At 40.9% G+C, this 21,919-nt stretch overlaps 1 protein-coding gene across 3 annotated transcripts in view; it reads right to left on the bottom strand.

Moving 5' to 3' along the window:
• Positions 1–8,552: 8,552 nt before the first annotated feature.
• Positions 8,553–21,919, bottom strand: part of TGFB2 (transforming growth factor beta 2) — a 77,143-nt gene continuing 63,776 nt past the window's right edge. For 2 of the 3 annotated variants that reach the window (XM_059413348.1, XM_059413349.1), the window contains 5 exons: positions 15,290–15,422; positions 15,057–15,167; positions 13,367–13,544; positions 12,024–12,177; positions 8,553–9,013 (listed from right to left, as the gene is read on the bottom strand). In XM_059413348.1, coding sequence (XP_059269331.1) covers positions 8,855–9,013; positions 12,024–12,177; positions 13,367–13,544; positions 15,057–15,167; positions 15,290–15,422 — 735 coding nt within the window. In that variant the 3' untranslated portion in view covers positions 8,553–8,854. The remainder of the gene's footprint in view (positions 9,014–12,023; positions 12,178–13,366; positions 13,545–15,056; positions 15,168–15,289; positions 15,423–21,919) is intronic. The other variant, XM_059413350.1, reaches the window with a different exon arrangement.

Here is a 21,919-nt window from a genome sequence, read left to right as displayed (position 1 = left end):
AGTAGTAGCTCTTCGTTCTCCTATACCTACCAAATGATCCTGGGAAGTGGATGATGATTCTGCCTCCTTCAGAGATGGAAACCATGTCTCCGTGTTGGCAACAAGGAAGGTACAGTGTGAGCTCACATTCTAGCATCTTCTTTCAGGTTTTCACTGGAGTGAAATCCCTGCTCAAACAGAATATGATCAGAGCAGAGTTTATTGATTTGGCCTGTGTTGTTCACTTTTGTGAACTTAAAACCTGAAACAAAATCTGATACATAGGATAAACTCAGTAATTACTTGTCAAGAGAATGATGCTTCCTGCTCGCTGGTACCAATCATAGAAAAACACATGAGGGCTACCTACAAATCAGGAAAAAAAAAAATCACAAAGTACTTTATAGATCACCTAATCCAATGCTTGTGTTTTATTAAAGAAGGACATACTGAGAATGCTGATTTCTTGGGGTCCTAGACAGTGCCTCAGCAGCAGAGTTGGGACTCTGCACCTATCCCAGGCCTTTCCTCAAATTAACAAACATTCATTAAATTTCCATGAGTTAAATTGTGCTGGAACACAATATAAATAAGGACTGGGCAAACATAGGAAACACAGGATTGGGATGGCTAACTGTTCTGAGAGAGACCCCTGGGGGGAGGGAGGATGTGACCATTCCCCAAACCCAGGGCAGCAGGACAGAGACAGAGAACAAAGGTCCCCTTCTTCTAGTCACATCATTTATGCAAGCAGCAGGTTGGCTTTTAAAAGACTCCTAGTGAAAGACAAGAGCACCGTGGGAGTCCTCCTTTGACTCTTCTGCTTCAAGTTAAGCCCAGCAGACCAATTTGTTCCGTATTTTTTCAGTACCTTTGTTCAGCTGCTTTGATATCACACACAGACAGCAAACTCTTGGACTACATGCGAGCCGCACATGAAGCTGGAGCTCCGTGGCCCTCCCTTTTCCATGTTCCCTCCTTCCTTTTCCTTCCATTGCGCCCTGAAGTGATCCCTGATATCACTACTCCAGATCCCTGATCAAGAGTAAATAAACTAAAATCGATTCTAGTACCTCTGGGTTGCAATTGGTTCTGGTGCTACGATGTTGAAACACACACACACACACACACACACACACACACACACACACTTTGGGAAAGATCATACAGGAATAATTCTTCATTGTTGACCACCAGAGGCTGTACCAAGTGGGCAGTATTCGGGGGGATTGCCCGACCTCCCCAGGGCTCCAGTGTGCCTCCCACAGCAGCTCCTATCTACTTCACCTCTGTAGGAATCTGAACGTGGCAAGTGGTTTCTTGGACCACCAGGACATGAGCGAGGGGAAGATGTACACACATGCTGATGTGACATTCGAAACATCACAAAATGAACCACCAGCGCTTGATTTAAAGTTCTCAGTTTTCTGTACTGTTTAATTTAATTTTGTTTCAAATGAAGAAATTAGTGTTACGCCCATATTTGAGGACAAGCCAAACTGCATGACTTCACATTGCCTTTAGAGTCGTATTGGATTACATAACTTCTTAGCTTGTTTGCTCCCAACATCCTGAGATTTGGAATTTTCTATATGATTCAGAATGGAGATTTGGGCCTGAGGAGAGGGTTTCCATCTCTGGGGCTGGCCAGACCTTTATGATGTCACCTGAGTAACACATCTGTGTTCTTTCAGTTGGGTTGGCATCTATAAGAGAGAAAATCCTACTTTGGGGGAAAAGCCTGAGAGATTATATTGGGCTTTTTCCTTTACCACTAACTTCTTGCCTTGCTCTTTAATTATGTCTGTTCTCTCAGGCTGACTGATTTCCCTAGTTTTGATCACACAGTACAGAGTCTCCCTCTGTACATTCTGTTCCTTTCACTAGGTCTCTGCCCAGTTACAGGAACACACTCATCTCTTCTTCAAACAGCCATTACTTGCTTGAAATAAAAAAAAAAAAAACAACTCAAAGTATTTCAGGGAAATAAAGACACCATCAGGAAAAAAATCTAAAGCAATTCTTTCATTGAAAGAAGGCCATTGGAAAGCATTTTTTAAATCATTTTGTGAAATAATTTCAATAAGTTACTCATATCTACCAATACAATGATCAAATATGTATCTTAACAATTTCTCCAATCTCATAGGATCTAGTTTGATGTTTCAAAAGAGGTATAAAACTAACCTTTCCTTTATTGTCTCTGACTTGGAATACTAGTGAAACCAGAGTCTTATTTCCCTTTCTTCAGCATGTAAAATGCAGTTGCAGAGACAAGGGGAGGACATAGAACAGAGCAACTGATTTAAACTGATTTAAAACTGATTTTTAGCAGATTAGCCACAAAGAGATGAAATCCAGTTATAGCTAGAATTACAAGGTAACAGCCTTTGATAGAAACAAAAGCATGTGTTAGCTTCAAGCCCAGAAGTAGGTTTGCAGGGAAGCTCTTAAAATTTACGATGCCCTGGCTTTTCCCACTGTTATGGGCCCTTTCTAAGACTCTGAATCTAATTTTGTATTTGTAAGTTTTAAAAAGATAGATAGATAGATAGATAGATAGATAGATAGATGATAGATAATTTCAAAACACAACTCCTCCCTTCTGTAAATTTCTGGAACCCAAAGCCTGGAAGCAGCTATCTAAGGCCTCCAGCCCTGGAAACTCAGCACAACCTACATACAGATAGAAAAGCAATGTCAGTTACCTGGGTGGTTCAGTTGATTAAGTGACTGCCTTCAGCTCAGGTCATGACCCTGAGTCCCAGGATCGAGTCCTACATCGGGCTCCCAGCTCCACAGAGAGTCTGCTTCTCCCTCTGACCTTCTCCTCGCTCTTGTTCTCTCTCGCTGTCTCTCTCAAATAAATAAATAAAATATTTAAAAAAGAAAAAAGAAAGAAAAGCAATGTATTCTCCAGCCCAGTAACTCAAATGAGCACAACAAGTGTTTTGTTTCCTCCCTAAATACAACAGAAAAAGTTGTCACAGGTGTATCAGTGAAGATTCTTATGGACTGAAAACATTTAATAAGATAGTCCAATGACTCTAGGAGTGGGTGGTACTGCCCCACACAGTGGCTTTGCTGGTACGTAGCAATTAATTTTGTCAAGAGTTTTGTCAGTGGGGTTTGGATAATACTTGCATTTTCCTTACTATATTAGTCAACCAGTGCCAGCTGTTAGGTTGAACCCTAAGGAATTGTCAACATACAAGAAATCATGAGCTACAAAACCAGTTTCAGAGGGTTTGGCCTAATATTGTTCAATGGTATGTTAATTATAAAAACAAAAGCTGGTCAGTAGCTGTTGGGGGTAGTTTAGATTTTCTTTCTAAAGAGAGCAGCTTCCAAATTCTACATTAGAGCTGTCGAATAAGAAATAGAACTTCCAGATTCTGGTTCTGCGTATAAAGAACTGGAAGTGGCCACTTCATCTTAACAACTAGTACTGTCAACTGAGCAGACTGAAAAATCAGAAAGTCTTTTTGGAATCTTAGGAGAGGAGAAAACTGCAGCTTCCAGAACTGGAGAAAAAGACAGGCAAACACAGGCCATCACAGCTTCCAAGATCAGAGTCTCACAAGCCAGAACCAATGCAGGAAGCATTGCAGGGCTAGAAAAACTGGAAGCATCATTGATGAATGGCAGAAGGCTCAGTGCCAACAGCTCTGAAAGTTAAGGAATTCTAGGGGGACCCAGTTACAGGGGAGGCCCCACAATACTGTTAAGATTTACCTCCAGGAGCTCTACCACATTCCCAGAGTAGATATTGGAGAACAATTTCATAGTACACCCATCAGGCAGAGGGGGCAAAGAGCCATTCTGAAATATACCTAAGCACTCTGTTCTTAGCATGGCCCCCTCTCAGGGGAAACTAATTAACCGAAGGCTAACTAGCCAGAGTATCAGAGCCTAACTGACCTAGAGAAGGGAAGGAAATACCAACTCCAACCCACTCTAGCCATGCTGTGCTACCTAATGGTGGTGGAGAAGAAAAACTGAGAAACTCTTATGAAGTTCAGAGTCCAGGGGCAGAGGCATACTGAGACCGAGACCTCTCCAGGAGACTGTAGTACAGAATGCTTCCCCTACCACCTCAACACCAAGCCAGTAAGGCCTATTTACAGCAGTTTCTTTCACCCCGTATGTCATGTCTAGCTATCAAGAAAAAAATTACAAGGCATACTAAAAGGCAAAAACACAATTTGAAGAGACACAGCAAGCATCAGAATCAGACCTGGCAGGGATATTGAAATGACTAGATAGGGAATTTAAAACAATTTTGATTAACATGCTAAGGGCTCTAAAGGATAAAGTAGACAGCACGCAAGAACAGATAGACAGGCAATGTAAGCAGAGAGATGGAAATCCTAAGAAAAAAACAAAAAGAAATGCTAGAGAAATGGAATGTGAGCCACGTGGATAATTTTAACTTTATGATAATAGTACTAAAAAAGTAAAAGAAACAGGTGAAATTAATTTTAATAATGTACTTTATTTAATCCCATATATCCAAAATAGTATTATTCAGACATGTTATCAAGATCAAAACTTAATGAGACATTTTACATTCTTATTTTGGTACTGTCTTTGAAATCTGATGTGTATTTTACACTTTGTTATATCTCAGTTCAGATTAGACATATTTCAACTGCTTGAAAGCCACATATGCCTAGCAGCTAGTGTACTTACTGGACAATGAAATTCTAGACCCTTCCCTTACAAACTGAGGGATCGTGGACACATGATTTAACCAAACTGTGTCTAATCACTTCCCTGCAAAATGGAGCTGTTAAAAAAAAAAACAACAACTATATCATAAGGTAATATGTGAGGTTCACTAGGTTAACAGAGAACAGGAGCTGGCAGGTGCTCAGCAAAAGACAGTTCTATCATCATCTTAGGAAGTAGATCATTCAGTTGGCCACTTTGTCTCTTTAACAGAATTACAGAGTATTCTCAGAAATAACTCATGGCTTGATCCATTTATGAGAAGTAGAGTCTGGAGCATTTACACACTCACTCTCAAGACAGGGAAATATGGCCCCAGGTTACAGTCTGAATATAAACAGTTCGTTACAATAGAATTACCAAGAGTCCAAAACAGAACAAGTTGAGAAATATATTAAGACAGCAGTTTACTGATTATCCACTCTCGTCCAAACGTCAAGGGAAATACTTGTCATACGTAGATTCACTGGACCACAGGAACACAAAAACTAACCTGCAAAGCCCTGTAAATCAGGTAGTCTAGTCCTCATTTACAAAATAAAGAAACAGGTCTCAGAGTGGCTGACAAACTTGCCAAAGCTAATGTGAGGTGACTCTCTTCGTTCCCCAGCTACCCTCCTTTTCTTACTCATCACAGGAAGGCAGTGAGGGCTTGGATGATGGGCCCCACACTGGCCACTCTGCAGAGAAGCAGGAAATAACTGTGTTCAAGTGAAACACTTCCTTTAACTGTGAGTTGAAGATAGAAGATGAAACACAGACGATCGTAGAAAAGGGACCATTTTTTTTTATTATTACACCTAAACTTGCATTGAGGGTCTGTTCCCATGTGAGGTTTCGATGGTGGGCACAAACTGGTTTTTGCATCGGAGAAAGCAAGACAACCAGATTGAACCACGACTACTTTTTTATTAGTTCCATTTCTTATGAGATTGGCAACTCACTCGTGAAGCCTGGCCTTGAAGGGAAAAGACCAAAGCTCTTTGCGGGAATAGGGGTTTTTCGGGGCAGCGGACCAGGGAGAGAGAGAGGAGTAGCTGCTCCGAACACCAATCCCAGAGGCACGTGGCTCTCATTCTATCCGGCTGGCTCAGCAGCTACCCAAGTTATGGGGCTACAGGGGATACTGTCTAGACCAGTTCTTTTGGCCCTGCGGTTGGCAGAACATAGAACCAGAAAGCCAAGGCATGGTTCAAACAACTCTCTGCATTTTTTCTGGTAGATAGTCAAGCTGGATGGAAACCGAATCTCAAACAATTACCAAATGGCAATAAACAACAGAATAAAAAGACTGCACAGGGCTTTCTCTGGTCCTTGGTCGACACATCCTAGCTCATGAGCTATAAAACATGACATTTCTGGAGAGAATATCCTTGAAAATAAAAGCCCAACCTTAAAGATGTAGGACTTTTCCAGCTCGAGATGATTCTCAGGGCGGTATAAAGGTGTTCTCTAGTCTCAGTGATAATCCCGTGAGAGGAAAAACACATCAACATCCAATTGAAATAATTTATTTACCACTAGAGCACCACAAAACAGACATACATCATGTTTAAAATACAGCGTAATCGGTCATCAAAGTACAAAACAGCTATTCTTATATTCCATTTTTTTAAACCATGCCGACCATGAAATTGTACTGCTGCTGAACATAAAACCCGCCCTCCCGCCCCCCGCCCATAGACTAACATCTTCCGATTCCCGCCCGCCTCCCTCCCTGCCCACCACAATATTTACTTATGGGAGATAAAGACCTTACAGAACCTCCAAACTAAAAAAAAAAAAGGATTCAAGAGATCTTAAAATAGAGCATTTAAAATATTATCAGTGCATTCATGAGGAAAGACAAAATAATACAAAACAAAACGTCATTCTGAGAGGAAAACACCTGCAGAAATAAAAGTGATTTACATAGAATTAATAGAAAACGGAAGGAAAAAAAATCAACACACTCGTTTCTGAGGTCAGGTCACACCCAACACCAGGGTCCTCTACTATCATGGTGTCCCTTCTCTTGCCTTTCCAGTTTGCAAGTCTGTGAATCCAATTCGTCATCTCATTAATGGCCAGAAAACGGCAGACAAGAAGTCCACTGGATCGCACACACAACTTCAGTTGGATTCACACCTCGCCAGGCAACCCTTTCGGGGACCCTGCATATACTCCATTGTTTTACTTATTAATTTTTCTTCTCGAGCTAAGGAAGAGACAACTGGTAAACTGACCTACCAACCTTGACGGAACGCTACCTTCTCTGCAACACTATGGCAAATCATCCAATTCTATCCTCAGATCTAGATAACTCTCATTCAGAGGGATAAACAGAATTTTTTGATCGTGGGCATATTTGGCTTGTACCTCTAATGGCCATCAAAGAACATCTATGAAGACCTTAACTTTAGTGAAATCAACTAAGTGACTCGTGCTAAATGGGGCTTTTTTCCTCCCTTAAAAAAAAAAAAAAATCAACAAAAATGTCAGTCTTTCCATTTCCCCCCGAACACTAAAAACCTGACTAAAGGAAAAGATGTCTCCTATGAACTGTCTGATCTCAAGAACCATAGAATTCTGTGAACATACTGATTAAACCAAGTTGCAGAAAGCCGTCTCCACTCAGCCACGAAGATTCTGAGTTTCAGTCAGATCCTGACTGAAATGAAAATACTTCAGCTCAGTGATCTATGTGTATATCTATCATATTCCCAAATTTTCCTAGCACAGAAGATGGTTAACATTGGAATTGATTACTAATGATGCTTAGGAGATGAAGGAAGACTTTTGAACTTGAATCGATCCTTTTTATAAAAGGAAAACGGAAGGACAAGTGGACTCAGATAGCTTATGTCATAATATTGGACAATACACAAAGCGCATGGGGAGAAATACTATAAAACACATAATTGTAGTGCAAGTCAAACTGCAGGGCCTTTCCTCCAAAGTCCTGGCCGGCTAAAGGAAACACACAGGTCTGAGTGATCATTAAAAAGAGCCCCAGTGTAAGTCCAATCTAAATCATAGTTGACATTATTACAGAACATTAAAACTATGGTAAAAATGTACACATTACATGTAAAGTAGTTAACGTTCTGATTTAATAGTTTACAGAAGAGATCTGCAGATGTGTTTCCAATTACACTGGCTTCTCTACCCATCTATTGTAAGAATGTAGGTACGGTTACATATATGGAAATGAAGAAAAACCTATAGCATAGCCATACAGCAATACTTGAAGGTCTGAAATTGGACCGGTACGTATCAAAACATTTCAACATGTCACTGGTTTACTGAACTGACAAAGAGCCATTTACAATTAAAAGGAAAGAAAAAAATCTTACAGACTTATTCTGACTGAAATTTTCCTTTATTAACAGGCTTTTCAGTTTTGAACCTTACAAGAAGCTTCCTTAGGCAGTTGGTACATAGCATGTGTTTTCAGGGTCTTTATCTTAATGCAGACTTGCTTGGTCACAGAATAACTCGCCTGCGTTTTCATCCCGTTAATATGACCTCTTTTTTTTCTGGCTCATTTGAGTTCAAGTTCCTTAAGCCATCCATGAGTTCCTGGCAAAGTATTTGGTCTCCACTTTGTACACCTGTTTTATTTTCCAAGGGCAATGAAACGTTCATTATGTAGTAACACACAATAAATAACTCACTGTTAACTCGAACGGTAACGGGAAGGGTGCCTATCGCATAGCAATACAGAAAAATCAAGTGAGGCATGTGATAGGAATGGTACGTACAGCAACTCCACTTAATGGGATTTTCCTGTTTGTTTGTTTGTTTTTCCTTTCACATAATTAACACTAACAAATTCTTCCAGTGTTTATTTTTTTCTTAAAAAAAAAAAAAAAAAGGTTTCGCTTCTTGTCTCTCTCACTTACAGAGTAGGTGAAATGTAGAATAAAGCCTTCAATTTGTTTCATTTTGTTTTGTTTCAGATGCCAGTTTTAACAAACAGAACACAGACTTCCAAAGTGTTTGAACTAGTACCGTTTTTTTTTTTTTTCAAATTTTTTTTTAACACTGTCGAAGCAAGGCTCTCTTAGGTTTTCTTGTTATAAACATTGTCTTTGTTCTTGTCGTCACCCTCCTGCTTATCTTCATCACCATGGGATGATCATCTTGCCATTTTCCAAGAATCTTAGCTGCACTTGCAAGACTTTACGATCATATTAGAGAGTTGTTCAATCTTGGGTGTCTTGCCGATGTAGTAGAGAATGGTGAGCGGTTCTAAATCCTGGGACACACAGCAAGGAGAAGCAGATGCTTCTGGATTTATGGTATTATATAGGCTGAGAACCTGAAAGAACATAGGAGAGGAAAGAGAACATAGGAAAAGACCAATAAAAAAAAAAAAGGAAGGGGAGTGACTTTAAAAAGAACAATTCCATAGTGCTATAGTGTGACCTTATCAGTCACGGAACTCAGGAGACAATTTAAATGTACTGGTTTACAATTTCCTTCTCTTAAACCCCCAATTATGGTCAACTTGGTATGTGTTCCTAGTAATCACTGAATTCATCATTTTCCTACAGAATCCTTTCCTCATGCGCCGTAAACAAATAATTTTGTAAAAGCTCAGATTGTACAAAATCGCCCATTCAACAAATTTTACAGTTTCCCCAATAATTCTTGACTTTGATCACTGCCTCGCTGTATACCCACTTGCCAGACGGTCGAAAAATTTGGTGCTCTTAGTATTTTCTTTGGTGTCTACCCTTCCTTGTAACCAAGTGTCTATTTCTAATTCCCACCTAGGTTAGAGCTCCCTTTGGCTCAGAGACTCTATGGACTTTGTTTTGACCTCATAGCCCGAGTAAGCAGAATGAGACTGCTGGGCTCCGTGAAGAAGCAAATGCAGGGAGATGTAGAAGAATCACAGGCTGGATGAAAACTCCCATCAGCGCTTTAATCTACCCTTACGTATAGAAAAAAACACCTGTCTGCCTGTGAAACCTCTCTGTGCTGTGTCTTGGCAGGCCAATTTAATGTCACCTACAATTTTGTTTTAAAGAAAAAAAGATATAAGTTTTTTCATTTAATATTGCTTCATAACGCAATCAAGAATTAACCAGTTAAGAGTTACTTAAGAATGACACCAGGGCGCCTGGGTGGCTCCGTGTGTTAAGCGTCTGCCTTTGGCTCAGGTCATGGTCTCAGGGTCCTGGGATCGAGCCCCGCATCAGCTCCCAGGGAGTCTGCTTTTCCCTCTGCCCCACCCCCTTGCTCACACTCTCTCACACGTGTTCTCTCTCTCTCAAAAATAAATAAATAAAAATCTTAAAAAAAAAAAAAAAAAGAATGACATGAAAAGCAAGCTCTATTTTTTAATTATTCACTTTCTTTCATTTTGCTTAAAACAACAATAGTAATAATAATCAGCCCTCCATTAGATTCCATGTGGTAAATGGGCATGTCTAAGTGGGAGGGCTTTAGCCAGTCCCACAGTGGAATGAAAAGAAAGTTCTAGAGTTAGTCCCATACCCTTAACTCGGTTTCATACCCACAGGGGATGGGCCTTTAACCCATGGAAGTACGTAGGTTCCCCAGTGATGATAAAGAGACGTTTCCAAGGATGCCATTAATGTGTTAGTCAACAGCAAGTGACCTTTTCCTCGAGATTCACTGCGATTTTTTCAGCCTAAGACAGAAGATCTGTTCAGTGCGGCAACACTGACTACTTTATTAAGCTACCTCTGGCTTCTTGGGTAACTGTCCAAACCACATATTTGTGACCATGACAGTTATTCTTCCTCTCCCGTTGAAAAACAAGCATGGTCTCAGCCTTCACACACTCCCTCTGTGTATCAGGGAGGGGAATTATATTTCTACTTGGCAATGGGGCCTTGCCCACATTCTAGCTACTGTTGCTACAGCCCAGTTGAAACAGCCTGGCCAGAGAGCTCAGACAAAGGGACAGGCATGAGCAAGCTTTCCTCACATGGCCAAGCACGTGGTCAGCCTGGAGTGCCAAAACCTACAGGGGGTTGAGAAAACAGCTGAAGGAAGGAGTGTCCTATTTGTCAATTGAAAGCCCAGCATATGTAGGCATTTATAAATAAATAGACTTCATGTTCTACTAGCACGTGATTTTTCATATGAATTAAAGAGGAATTTTATAACACAGATTGTCTAAAATCATCAATAACCCCCAAACTCTTGAATTGAGTCGAGTGCCTTATGTGATCCTCTTGGCAACAGGTCCATTTTCCTACCCTGCAGTGAAGGCAATTTTTCTAATGCTTCTTTAATAAGGAGATTTACAGAGGCATAACCCCTATGTGTAGCCACATTTCAGGAATAAGACTCAGTAAGGTAGAGCAAACCGAGGCCTGGTTATAAAACAAGGAAGTCTGCATTCCAAGTTTTGGTTTGTCATCAACTGTTAGATCCTTGATCTACACAATCTAGACCCCAATTTCTGTAAGTAAAGTGAAATGTTCAGATGAGATAATTTATGAAGACCTTCCCTTCTCTGAAATCCTACATTATGAGGTACGAGGAAAAAGCATTAGGACAAGCATCATTATTCCATAGAAAAAGTCTTTGCTGATCTGGGCTACTCATCCATGGCCTCCCGTCAAGGACTGGCCCTCTGAATTAGCCTTCTAACCTCACTGAAGTGATCCGACAAAATATTTAGATTCTTGTGTACTTTGGGTATATTCAAAAAGACTTGGAGATCCTAATTTTCCCATAGCTTTCTCTAATTTCATCAATTTGCTCTTTATATCTACTCTCAAGTCTGGCTTTGTTATTTTAAAAGATCATCTTTAGCATAAACATTCCTTTTTACTGATGAGAAATTGAGGGATTGAGGTTTAGAGAAGTCAAATGACTTTTTAATGTCGTGCACGAGTGAGTCACTATTCCAAAGCATCAAATGAGGTCCTCAAAGTTCTTTCCAATGCGACAGTCCTTGATACAGATGATGAGAGCTCCTTGTTTTAGATAGGGACTTGGGTCCTTTCACATCCAAGCTATGCATGACCCCAAGTGATAAATGGATTCCAAAAGATTTTTTTATAGCTACCAGTCACTTGTAATATAAAATAAAGAAAAAAATGAACAAAACTGTCTCCTAGATGCTTATCATTGAATTGGGAAGGCAAAACCCACACTTGAAACTGAGCAGTGTCACTTCTGACTTCACCTACCCCCTACATTCTTCCTGGCCATTCAAGAGGATCGTTCCAGTACCCATTCATGTGTGATGAACAGGCACCAGGCTAAACAGAATTCACTGGACATATTACCTGTAGGTACACATTAGCGACCCAACAATAGAAGAAATGGAGCCAAATACTTACCCTACTGTGCTGAGTGTCTGAACTCCATAAATATGGGCACGCTCCAGCACAGAAGTTGGCATTGTACCCTTTAGGTTCATGTATCCATTTCCATCCAAGATCCCTCTTGAAATCAATGTAAAGTGGACGCAGGCAGCAATTATCCTGTACATTTCTGTTAGAAGAAAGAGCAGTGGAGATTTTACAGCTGATTCCCCCCCACACACACCCAATTCCAAGCCAGAAAAATGACTCCTTCACTCATGCAAACAGCATCCAATGAGCAAGTACCATGGGCTAGGTCCGAATGGTTTTATAGGAATCTCAAACGACTTTCACGATGGAATGTCATGGTGACCTGATGGACTACTTCCCCTTACGAATTCTAAACCTCAAGTCCCTTGGTTGGCTGTGACCTTGAAAGTCAAACCTTTCCCTTGAATGACTAGATAGAAGCAGAGAGGTGGCTGAAGAGACCAATCCCCCTTTTCCAACCAACACTGAGCAGTTTTGCCTGGTCAGCCTCAAAGGTCCTTTCAAATATAAAAGTACAACAACTATTTGCAAAGAACCACCTAAGGCATTTTCCTTTGAGAATGAATCCATAATTTCATCTCATGCCCCTAGACCAGGGAATGAGCCAGAAATCAAGACACATGGAGCCTCGCTGAGGGTAACCACTGACTCTGGCGACCAAAAAAAGCCATTTTACTCATGAACTCTCTGAGCATCTATCAGTGAGGACCCCTTACTGCCCCATAACTCTCAAAATAAAGAACCTTCCTCTCAGGAGGCTTGATAAGAAACCATAGGAGAACACTCACAACCTCCCCTCTATGAACTCTTACAGGAGTAGTTAATAAATCTGTGTTGCCTTCACTTCTCTCAGATTCAGTAGCTAATGACACAGTAGCATTCTTCTATTTCTCTCATCTCTGTGAAAAAGGGTATGGCCATGGGCACTCTACCGTGGGCAGTGAGGGTACGGAGGACTTCATAGAGACAGTAAGTCTTTCCAATTAAGGATCAGCCATCATACCCCTCAAGTAACCTTATATTGGCTCTGGGGAGCAGGGAGCTCATTTTCTTCTTCAGCCCCAAAGTGCTTCAGGGGGATCTAGGAAAAACTTCAGGGGACTAATTTTTTGACTTCACCCTTGGTTCCTTGCAATGGGGCCATGGAAGACTACACAGAAAACAGTTTGGAGCCTCTGGGAAGAAGGCTGTTAGGAGGTAGGGTGGCTATCCTGTCCTATACCTGGCCTTAAGCCATGAGTGGAGTTTAGCTCAATTTGTAAGAAAAGACAAAGGCAGTGTGAGAGTCGACAGATGTCATTACTTTGTTTTATTTTGATTTCCTTTACCTAAAACAATATGCTGCATCCAAAGCACGCTTCTTCCGCCGGTTGGACTGTTGTGACTCAAGTCTGTAGGAGGGCAACAACATTAGCAGGAGGTGTGGGGTCTTCCCACTGTTTTTTTTCCTAGTGGACTTTATAGTTTTCTGATCACCACTGGTATATGTGGAGGCGCCATCAATACCTTGAAAAAATGCATTTGGGTGACAAACATTTAGCTTTACCTTCATCAAATACAATCAGCCATTCTTTCTTTCCTTTGCATCTTGTCACAAGCAGCCATGATGACCTCACAATGGCATCACCGGCTGGCTACCGTCATTCCCCACGGAAATCGATACGGCACGAGGAGACAATCACAGGCGACAATGGACACTTCTCACTGAGACTCGTGGCAGGAGACCGTTCAGTGTCCAAGGCAGGGCTTGTTGGTTATGAAGGTCACTACAGAAGAAGACTTTGACCATAGTCCAAGGGCGACCTAGCTAGTTTATTTGAACTGAACCCTCAGTTCAGGCCGTGTCCAGCCCCTCAGCGACTGAAGGGCACGGCAAAAGAACACGGCTTGTCCCCCGCCAGTTCACTCTCTTCCTCAGGCTACTAAACTCAAAAGACTTTCCTCATGAACACAACCCGAGACTCACAAGAAATTGCAGTGAATTAAGTTCAAGTGAAACAGAAGTCACCCTTACCTAATGCTATTTGGGGAAGCTGTGAAGAAAGGGCTTTTTCATTTATTTTATGGCGTCTTCAACACTTTCCTGATTCCATCTGAGATTCAGAAACTCGAGCTCCCCAAAGCATGCTCAAGAGACTGCCAGTTTAAGCATTTAATCTCCACACTCCAGAGAATCATGGCTACGTTAGAGACTAAAATAAATCTCTCGACCTCCTGGAGTAGTTTTCCATGAGCGAGGGCCACTGGAGCCTTCTGCAAGTGGACGGGGGTCCCGGGTGGTGGTAGCTGGGGCAGGGGAATCAGCTCCCTGGCATGTCACTGTGGCCCGAGCACACGGAACACTTCCCTCCTGCCTCTCATCCTCCAAACTGGCTGGCTCACAAGGGAAGCAAGTCCAACTGTTGGCATCTCCTCCTTCTCCCTGACCTATGGCTAATCACTAAGAGGTAAGGAGAAGCAGGGAGAAACTAAAACCTCATTATGTCTTTATAAATTATTCCAGAAGTTTGATCAGGCAGCCAGTGGAAATACTGGGTGCCAGCTAGAAACAGTGAAGTGTTCTGATTCACATAAGATGAGGTCAAGAGGCTATGGTATGAGGGGCTTCTCAAGTGAAGTATGGTTGTAGGCCTCCTGACGTTGTACTTGGGGCATTATCGATGGATGTCCTTGAATGTATGCGATCTTCTGCTCTAATACTAGCATAGCTGGAAAGCTGGATTGCTTAAATGAAGAGTACAGGGCTTACCTGACTAATAGTTTGGAAAGCTGATGAATCAGTCAGTATTGCCAAGCAATCACAGGGCATGGAGCAGAGTAAACTGGGAAGCGATTGCTTGGTCCTAATTCTTTCTGCCTTCATTTACCTTTCTCCAGCCTTATCTTTACCCAAACAATTATAACTCCTCAGGCCTCACCAAACAATTCCATTTTCACATGCAAACGGGCTTGATCCCCCACGAGATTATCAACACAGACCCTCCCCTCCCCCACCTCATATGACCAAGTTTCAGTTACCTGCAAATCTTGCTTCTAGCTCTTCACTTTTATTGGGAATGATGTAATTATTAGATGGCACAAAGGTGCAGCAGGGACAGTGTAAACTTATCTTAAATCCCAGGTTTCTGTCTGGAAAACATTAAGTCAAGGAGGTCATTTGGATGTGTGATAATACCCTTAAATCTGCAATCAACTTACAATAATGTGGGGTCACTGAGCATCTAGGGACGAGGACAGAGGGCAGCTGTAACCTTTATGGTGGAGCCATTCGTGGACGGCATCCGTCACGTCAAAGGAAAGCCATTCGCCTTCTGCTCTCGTCTTGACGACTTTGCTGTCAATGTAGCGCTGGGTTGGAGACGTTAAATCTTTGGATTTGAGAATCTGGAGAAGGAGAGAGAGAGGGAACAAGCTTAGTTGGCAACCGGTCAGCATGACTAACCCGAAGCCATTAACAGTATTCCAAGTCATTATCTAAACTCAGCTCCGCTCTGGTACACCCATGTATTGTCATCTAACGGCACGTGTGCATAAAAGCATGACACCAGGCCGTGTGCCATGAAAAATAGAGCTACTAAGTCAGCTGTGTATTATGATAAAGGTGACATGAACCATAAAGCCAAGTGTCTAAGAGAAAGTGACAGTAATTATTTTACTTTGCTGACATACGCTTTGTGAGATTCCAGCCATAAATTCTATGCTATTAAGTTAGCGGTTTTGTTCTGCTTTTTAATTTGGAGAGCTGGGAGGTGGGGGGGGGGGACAGGAAGAGTGGGCCAGTCCAGAGGACCCATGCTCACCCACCCTCTAACGGCCCTGAATTATATAAATTTCCTTCTAATAAAGAGAAAAAGTTCCCAACCTTGGTTCTTAAATCCACCCCCATTAACATATGTGGCACGCCTCAGCTTTTGAGGTAAGTCGCTGGCTGGGATTTTTACGCTCCAGGTGTGACTTGTTATGATTGATAAAGATATTCCATATCCTGCAGACAAAGAATGAATTGGGGCAGGAGCAGTCTGGCCCAGTGTGAGACTCTGAAAGCCAACCAGCCTGAACACTGAGACTTCAGAAGGATTCGTTTAGTTCAAAGACATAAAGAGCCACTGAAGGAGGTTCTTGGGTTTCTATAGGAAGTGAACACTTCAGGTGGTTTTTTAAAAATTCTGTCTGTCTTTAAATGATGGTGTCTTATGAACCAGTCAAACCAAGATCTCATTCTCTTAGAGCTCTATCAAATCCCTACCCAAACCTGTATCTTGCCTTCCCTTAGTACTCAGGGGCTTATACTGCCCTTCCTGATGTTGAGTCTAATTATCCTGGGCTTGGTCATACATGTGGGTTGGTCTCTCCAACAAGCTCATATGCTTCCCCAGGGCAGTGATCATATCTTCAACTTGATGCCATTTCCAGGCACAGCATTCAATTTAATTCAGTGTCTATTAAAGGACTATTTAAATATCCAGAAGCCTTACTTACTCTCCTTTCAACCTTGCAAAAACAAAGATGCATAATCTTCCTGCTGATTTTAAAAGGCACTTTTCTTTCGTATGTGTACATGACTTGTTCAGATAAGTAATTTACCGACAAATGCTTCCTAAAATATTTGGCATTAGGGTGGACTTTTTTTTTTTCGGGATGAAGTAAGTTCAGGAAAGGAAAGAGATTCTCATAACGGAACTTTGGGGGGGCCCTCAAAAATTTTAGACAAAATCTACTCTACTGGTCTTGCCCTTGAGGGTCGACACACCCCACTAAGTGAAGACAATCTAGAGGCATTCGTGATTCCACCACAGACAAGAGATGTTCTTGGTAAATTAAAGGAAACAAGTAAACATGGTTTGAGGGCTGGGTGCACTGGGCTTTGGGCTTGGCACACATTATTTCCTTTCATTGAATCCTCAAGATGTTCCTGTAAAGTGGATTAAGGAAACTGAGATTCGGGGAGGTTCACGAACTCATTCAGTGCCTCACGGCGAGCCTGTAGGGAGAGAGGATTCAAAGCAATCCCCTAACTTCCTCACTCTGGTGCTGGATTTTGAAGACCAAAGAGTTATGGGGTCAGATTTGAATCACCATTCATCCTTACCCCTTCCAGATGACCAAGAAACATTCAGTGATCGAAGTAAAGATTTTTAAATAAGGTTAAAATAAATGTTGGTACAAAAAGGAAATAAAACATGTGGAATGTATACACAGTTAATCCTGATGTAAACCTCTAAAGATACAGCCTCCCAGCAGGCCAATCCTCTGGAAACCAAACCTTGCCTTGAAAACACTCCCAGGTGGGTAAATAAGACACCACATACCCAATTCATAACAAATGGTATAATTAAACTAACCTAGGATTAAAATGAGAAAACAATGGTTGAGATGTGTTCAGGCATTTCCATCTTAAAATTAGTAGAAAATTCAGAACGCGTTTTTCTAATTTTAAATTTCTTCCCCTAGTGGACTGCCTATACTGATACATTATTTCATAATGTCTTTTATATTGCTTTATTCCTAATCAGCACAATGTATGTCTTTTTTTTTTAAGATTTTATTTATTTATTTGACAGACAGAGATCACAAGTAGGCAGAGAGGCAGGCAGAGAGAGAGGAGGAAGCAGGCTCCCTGCCAAGCAGAGATGTGGGGCTCGATCCCAGGACCCTGGGATCATGACCTGAGCCGAAGGAAGAGGCTTTAACCCACTGAGCCACCCAGGCACCCCAGCACAATGTATGTCTTATTCACCTTCATATCCCTAACACTTAGACACAATGTCTAGAACAAAACATTGCTTTCATTGTTGTAGTAATTACATATTTTATATATATATATATATATATATATATATATAAAATATATCAAATATCTATGATATCAATCTCTGATATAAGTATCATTGAAGACACAGATTTTTTTTTAATGACCATATTGATCAAATGGACAGAAAAAAACACAAACCAGCAAATCTATGGAAATTCTTCACCTCAGAGAGAGCAGTAAATCTAGAGGATCTTTCTTTCAAAGAAGACCAAAAGAGATCAAAAGATTCTGAAACCTTTTTCTTTTTTAAATCTCATCCTCTAATAAGTCTTTCCTCAGCCACAAAACATCAGTAGGTTCTGATGGTGGACAGCTTCATATTCTCACCTGACTGATAGGTTCTCTGTGTCTTTTCACTGGTTCAAGAACAAGCCCATTTAAGCCACCCAAGAATGACTGCTACTTAGCTACACAATTCTGAAACAGAGTGGTGGCTTTGGTCTTGTGGGTTTGCTGTCTCAAATTTTATGGCCAAGGAGCTCTTAAACTCACTTGTTGCAACTGAACTCCATTCTTTCTTACCAAGTCCTCCATGGAAACAGGAAACAGCTGCTTTCCATCACTCATAGACTATCCCTCATATTCTTGGAGACTATTATTAAGTCCCCCTCAGCATGCCCGCTCTCTCTCTCTCTAAGCTAAATAAACCCTGTTCCCTTAGCCCATATTTAGAGGAGCGATTTCCCAAACCTTTAATCACTTGGGTCACTAACTGGGATGACTGATGCTCTATAAAAGTATTCCTCCTCCAGCTTCGTGGTGTTGTTTCAGAACTGGCTAGAAAACCTTCTAATCGCATCTGAAAGTCTGAAATCTTAACTTAAAAGGTATCTTCTTTCTAAGAATAGACACCACCTCTCTATTCCCTGGTTATCTTTCATTTAACACGCACACAAAATTAAAGGGGAAGGGAAGAAAATCAACCTACTGCTAATATTGATTAGGACTTCCTCAAATTCAAGAGTTTATACAAAAATGACTAAATCAGTCACTCTCACTCCATTTTAGCCTTTGCCATCATCTTTCCCAGTCTCCCGACGAGTGTATTGAACATGAAAAGGACTGGATATGCAGTTGTCGTTTTTTTCTAGAGCCAGAGTCGCTTCTAAATTCCTCTATAGATCGTATCATGACAAAGATAGTTCAGATGAATACTAGAAGTTCTCTGAACTGGCTTCCACTCAACTAGCCAGATTCACCAGTATTCTCCATTTGTTCTGTAATGCATATTGGCGTATGCTGGGGTTCATTGTTGGAGAACTCCTCTCTAGTATGTTCCGAGAACTTCTGGTCTTACCCGTTGAGTCATATGCTTAGCAAATATCAACTGTACATGTTTCTAAACCAGTGTATGACAGTTGGGCTTGATATTGTAATTTTCCAGGGGAATCAAATGGTCTAGAAAGGATGAAATGCAGGCCCCAAAGTTAAGAGAGATCTGTTGCTTCTGTGAAAACCAAGGTGAATGCTTAGGAAAATCTTCAGTACAGAAAAGTTAAAAACACTTAAAACAAAACAAAACAAAATACCAGTTTGGTCGTTCCTCATAAAGGTAGACATAGAATTACCATTTGACTCAGTGATTCCACTCCTAGGTATATAACCAAAAGAACTGAAAGCAGGCACTCAAACAGATACTTGCATCCCAATGTTCAAGCAACAATACTCACAATCTCTGAAAAGTAAAAACAACCCAAGTATTCATCAACAGATAAACAAACAATATAAATAAAACATACCATAGACACATATTATTTAGCCATGAAAATGAACAAAATTCTGACATACTACAACACAGATGAATCTTGAAAACATTATGCTAAGTAAACTAAGCCGGACACCAGAGGATGAATAAAGATGATTTCATTTCCACGAGGCACCTAGGATAAGCGAATTCATAGAGATAACAGTAGAATAGAAGTCACCAGGTTTGATGGGTAGGGAAAATGGAAAGTTACTGGTTCATGGGTGCAGAGTTTCTGTTTGGGATGATGGGAAATTTCTGAAAATAGTGAGTGGTAGTGGTTATATGACATTGTAAATGTACTTAATGCCACTGAATTGCATACCTAAAAAATGGTTAAAAGGTTACATTTATGTGTATTTAACCACAACAGTCTTTCTCTAATTTCAGATGTCAGAGAGACAGCTATAGAAGAAATAACAAAAGGAATAATATAATAAAAACCTAGAAGGAGCCTGGGGCACCTCAGTGGCTCAGTTGGTTAAGTGTGTAACTCCTGATTTTGGCTCAGGTCATGACCTCAGGGTCCTGAGATCGAGTCTCACATCAGGCTCCACATTCAGGATGGAGTCCGTTTGGGATTCTCTCCCTCTCCCTCTGCTCCTCCCCCAGCTCACTCTCTGACATAAATAAATAAATAAATATCTTAACAAACAAACAAACGAAAAACCCTAGAAGGATTCTGTACTTGTGTTGCTCAACACATTGCCCTGAAATTTCTTTCTTCTTCAAAATTTCTTTCTTTCTTCTAGAAATTGTAGGTGATGCATAATGGATGTGGTTCATGCAAAAAATACAACATGGATTGGAAGTAGGCAGAGCCATGGAAAAATCCTTGGCCTTTTATAAAACACAAAGCATGTAAAGTGTGTGTGTGTGTGTCTTTGGGTATGTATATGCATATACATATATATGTTTTAAGTTAAAATATCTGTTTACCTCTCTCACTCACTTGCTCCTGTTTCTATAAAACCTCTGCTTTGACTTTTTTTTTTAAATAACAGACCAACAACTGTTTCTGATTGAATTAGAAAGCATACTGAAAATGAAATTTAGCTGCCTCTCGCTTAGCTACCACCCACAGTGGTATGAATGTTACCTTCATTACATTACTGATATACACACATTATCTATAATATGTGCAAAATACCCACATACCGCCTTTGGCAAGGCTCTAAACTCTACACTGAATTACAAAACTTCCTACACAAAAGGATCCATTCATCTCTCTGGCACTGGAAAGCAGCCAATCAGGAGTGGATCGAGGCAAAAGTCACTGATGTTACCCAATAGTTCAGGGCAAAAAAAAAAAAAAAAAGGAAGAAAGAAAGAAATAGAAGACTAGATGCAAAATTACAGCCAGAGGAAATCTTAGTCTTAAAGGAATAACAATATAAATCAACTCAGGATTTGGCTCAGACACCAAGGGCAATACCTATTCCTCTCCTATGAGACACTGGAAAGAGAGAAAGCAAGCATTAAAAATTCTATTTTACTTCGCATATTCAGACATCAATGGACCTACAGGAGAACTAGGGAGCCAATTCAACCCAGACTTCTAATGCAAAGGTAAATTTAACAATAGGGTTGTAGAGAAAACTCCCAACACTAGGGTAACTAGTTGTTGCTGTTGTTTTAAATGCATTTAATGTTCTTAATGTACTTAACATTTAAAAGCATTTAAATGTTTGTGGTTACTGGCACAGAGTGATTAGCAATTGCTGAATGAAGAATTTCCTCTGCTGCCCAAGAGCACAGTCTCTCAGAGGTGCCTGACCTCACACTCTAACTTCCCTACCATGAAGTATCGGTGTCTGAAAGTTCCCAGAAGGCCATCAGCTCCAACCCATACGATTCATTCATTGACATCTTGGTCTCTGAAGACTTCTCGTGATGGCGGACTCACGACTTCTTGAGGAAGGCCCTCTCGCTTCTGAATAATTTGTATGTTGTAATCCTTCCTTCTCTTGGATGCGAAATCTCCACCAACTAGTCTTACTTAATAATATCATTGCTTCATATGGGTACTATCATTTCCGGTTTTTCAAGTATTTCCACAGGCTCATGTTTTTCGGTCTTCACAAAAACCCTGTGATGTGGATTATCATGGCCCTTACCATCCAAGGTACACGATTAAAGGGAAAGAAGCCTGAAGTGCTTACCTGGATGATCACAGCCCTGTAAGACAAGTCTGGACTAACATCCTGGCCTCTACATTCCAGCAGAGAGGGTTTCCCCATATGGTGTTTGTTCTCTGGAAAAAGACATGAAATTCTCTTTCTTTTCTATGTCAGGCCCCTGTCATAGGAGGCGCCCCTCTCAACG

This window comes from Mustela nigripes, chromosome 10, assembly GCF_022355385.1.
Source record: "Mustela nigripes isolate SB6536 chromosome 10, MUSNIG.SB6536, whole genome shotgun sequence".
Taxonomy (NCBI): domain Eukaryota; kingdom Metazoa; phylum Chordata; class Mammalia; order Carnivora; family Mustelidae; genus Mustela; species Mustela nigripes.
Note: the sequence above shows the minus strand (reverse complement) of the source record. Positions and strands in the feature narration are given on the sequence as shown.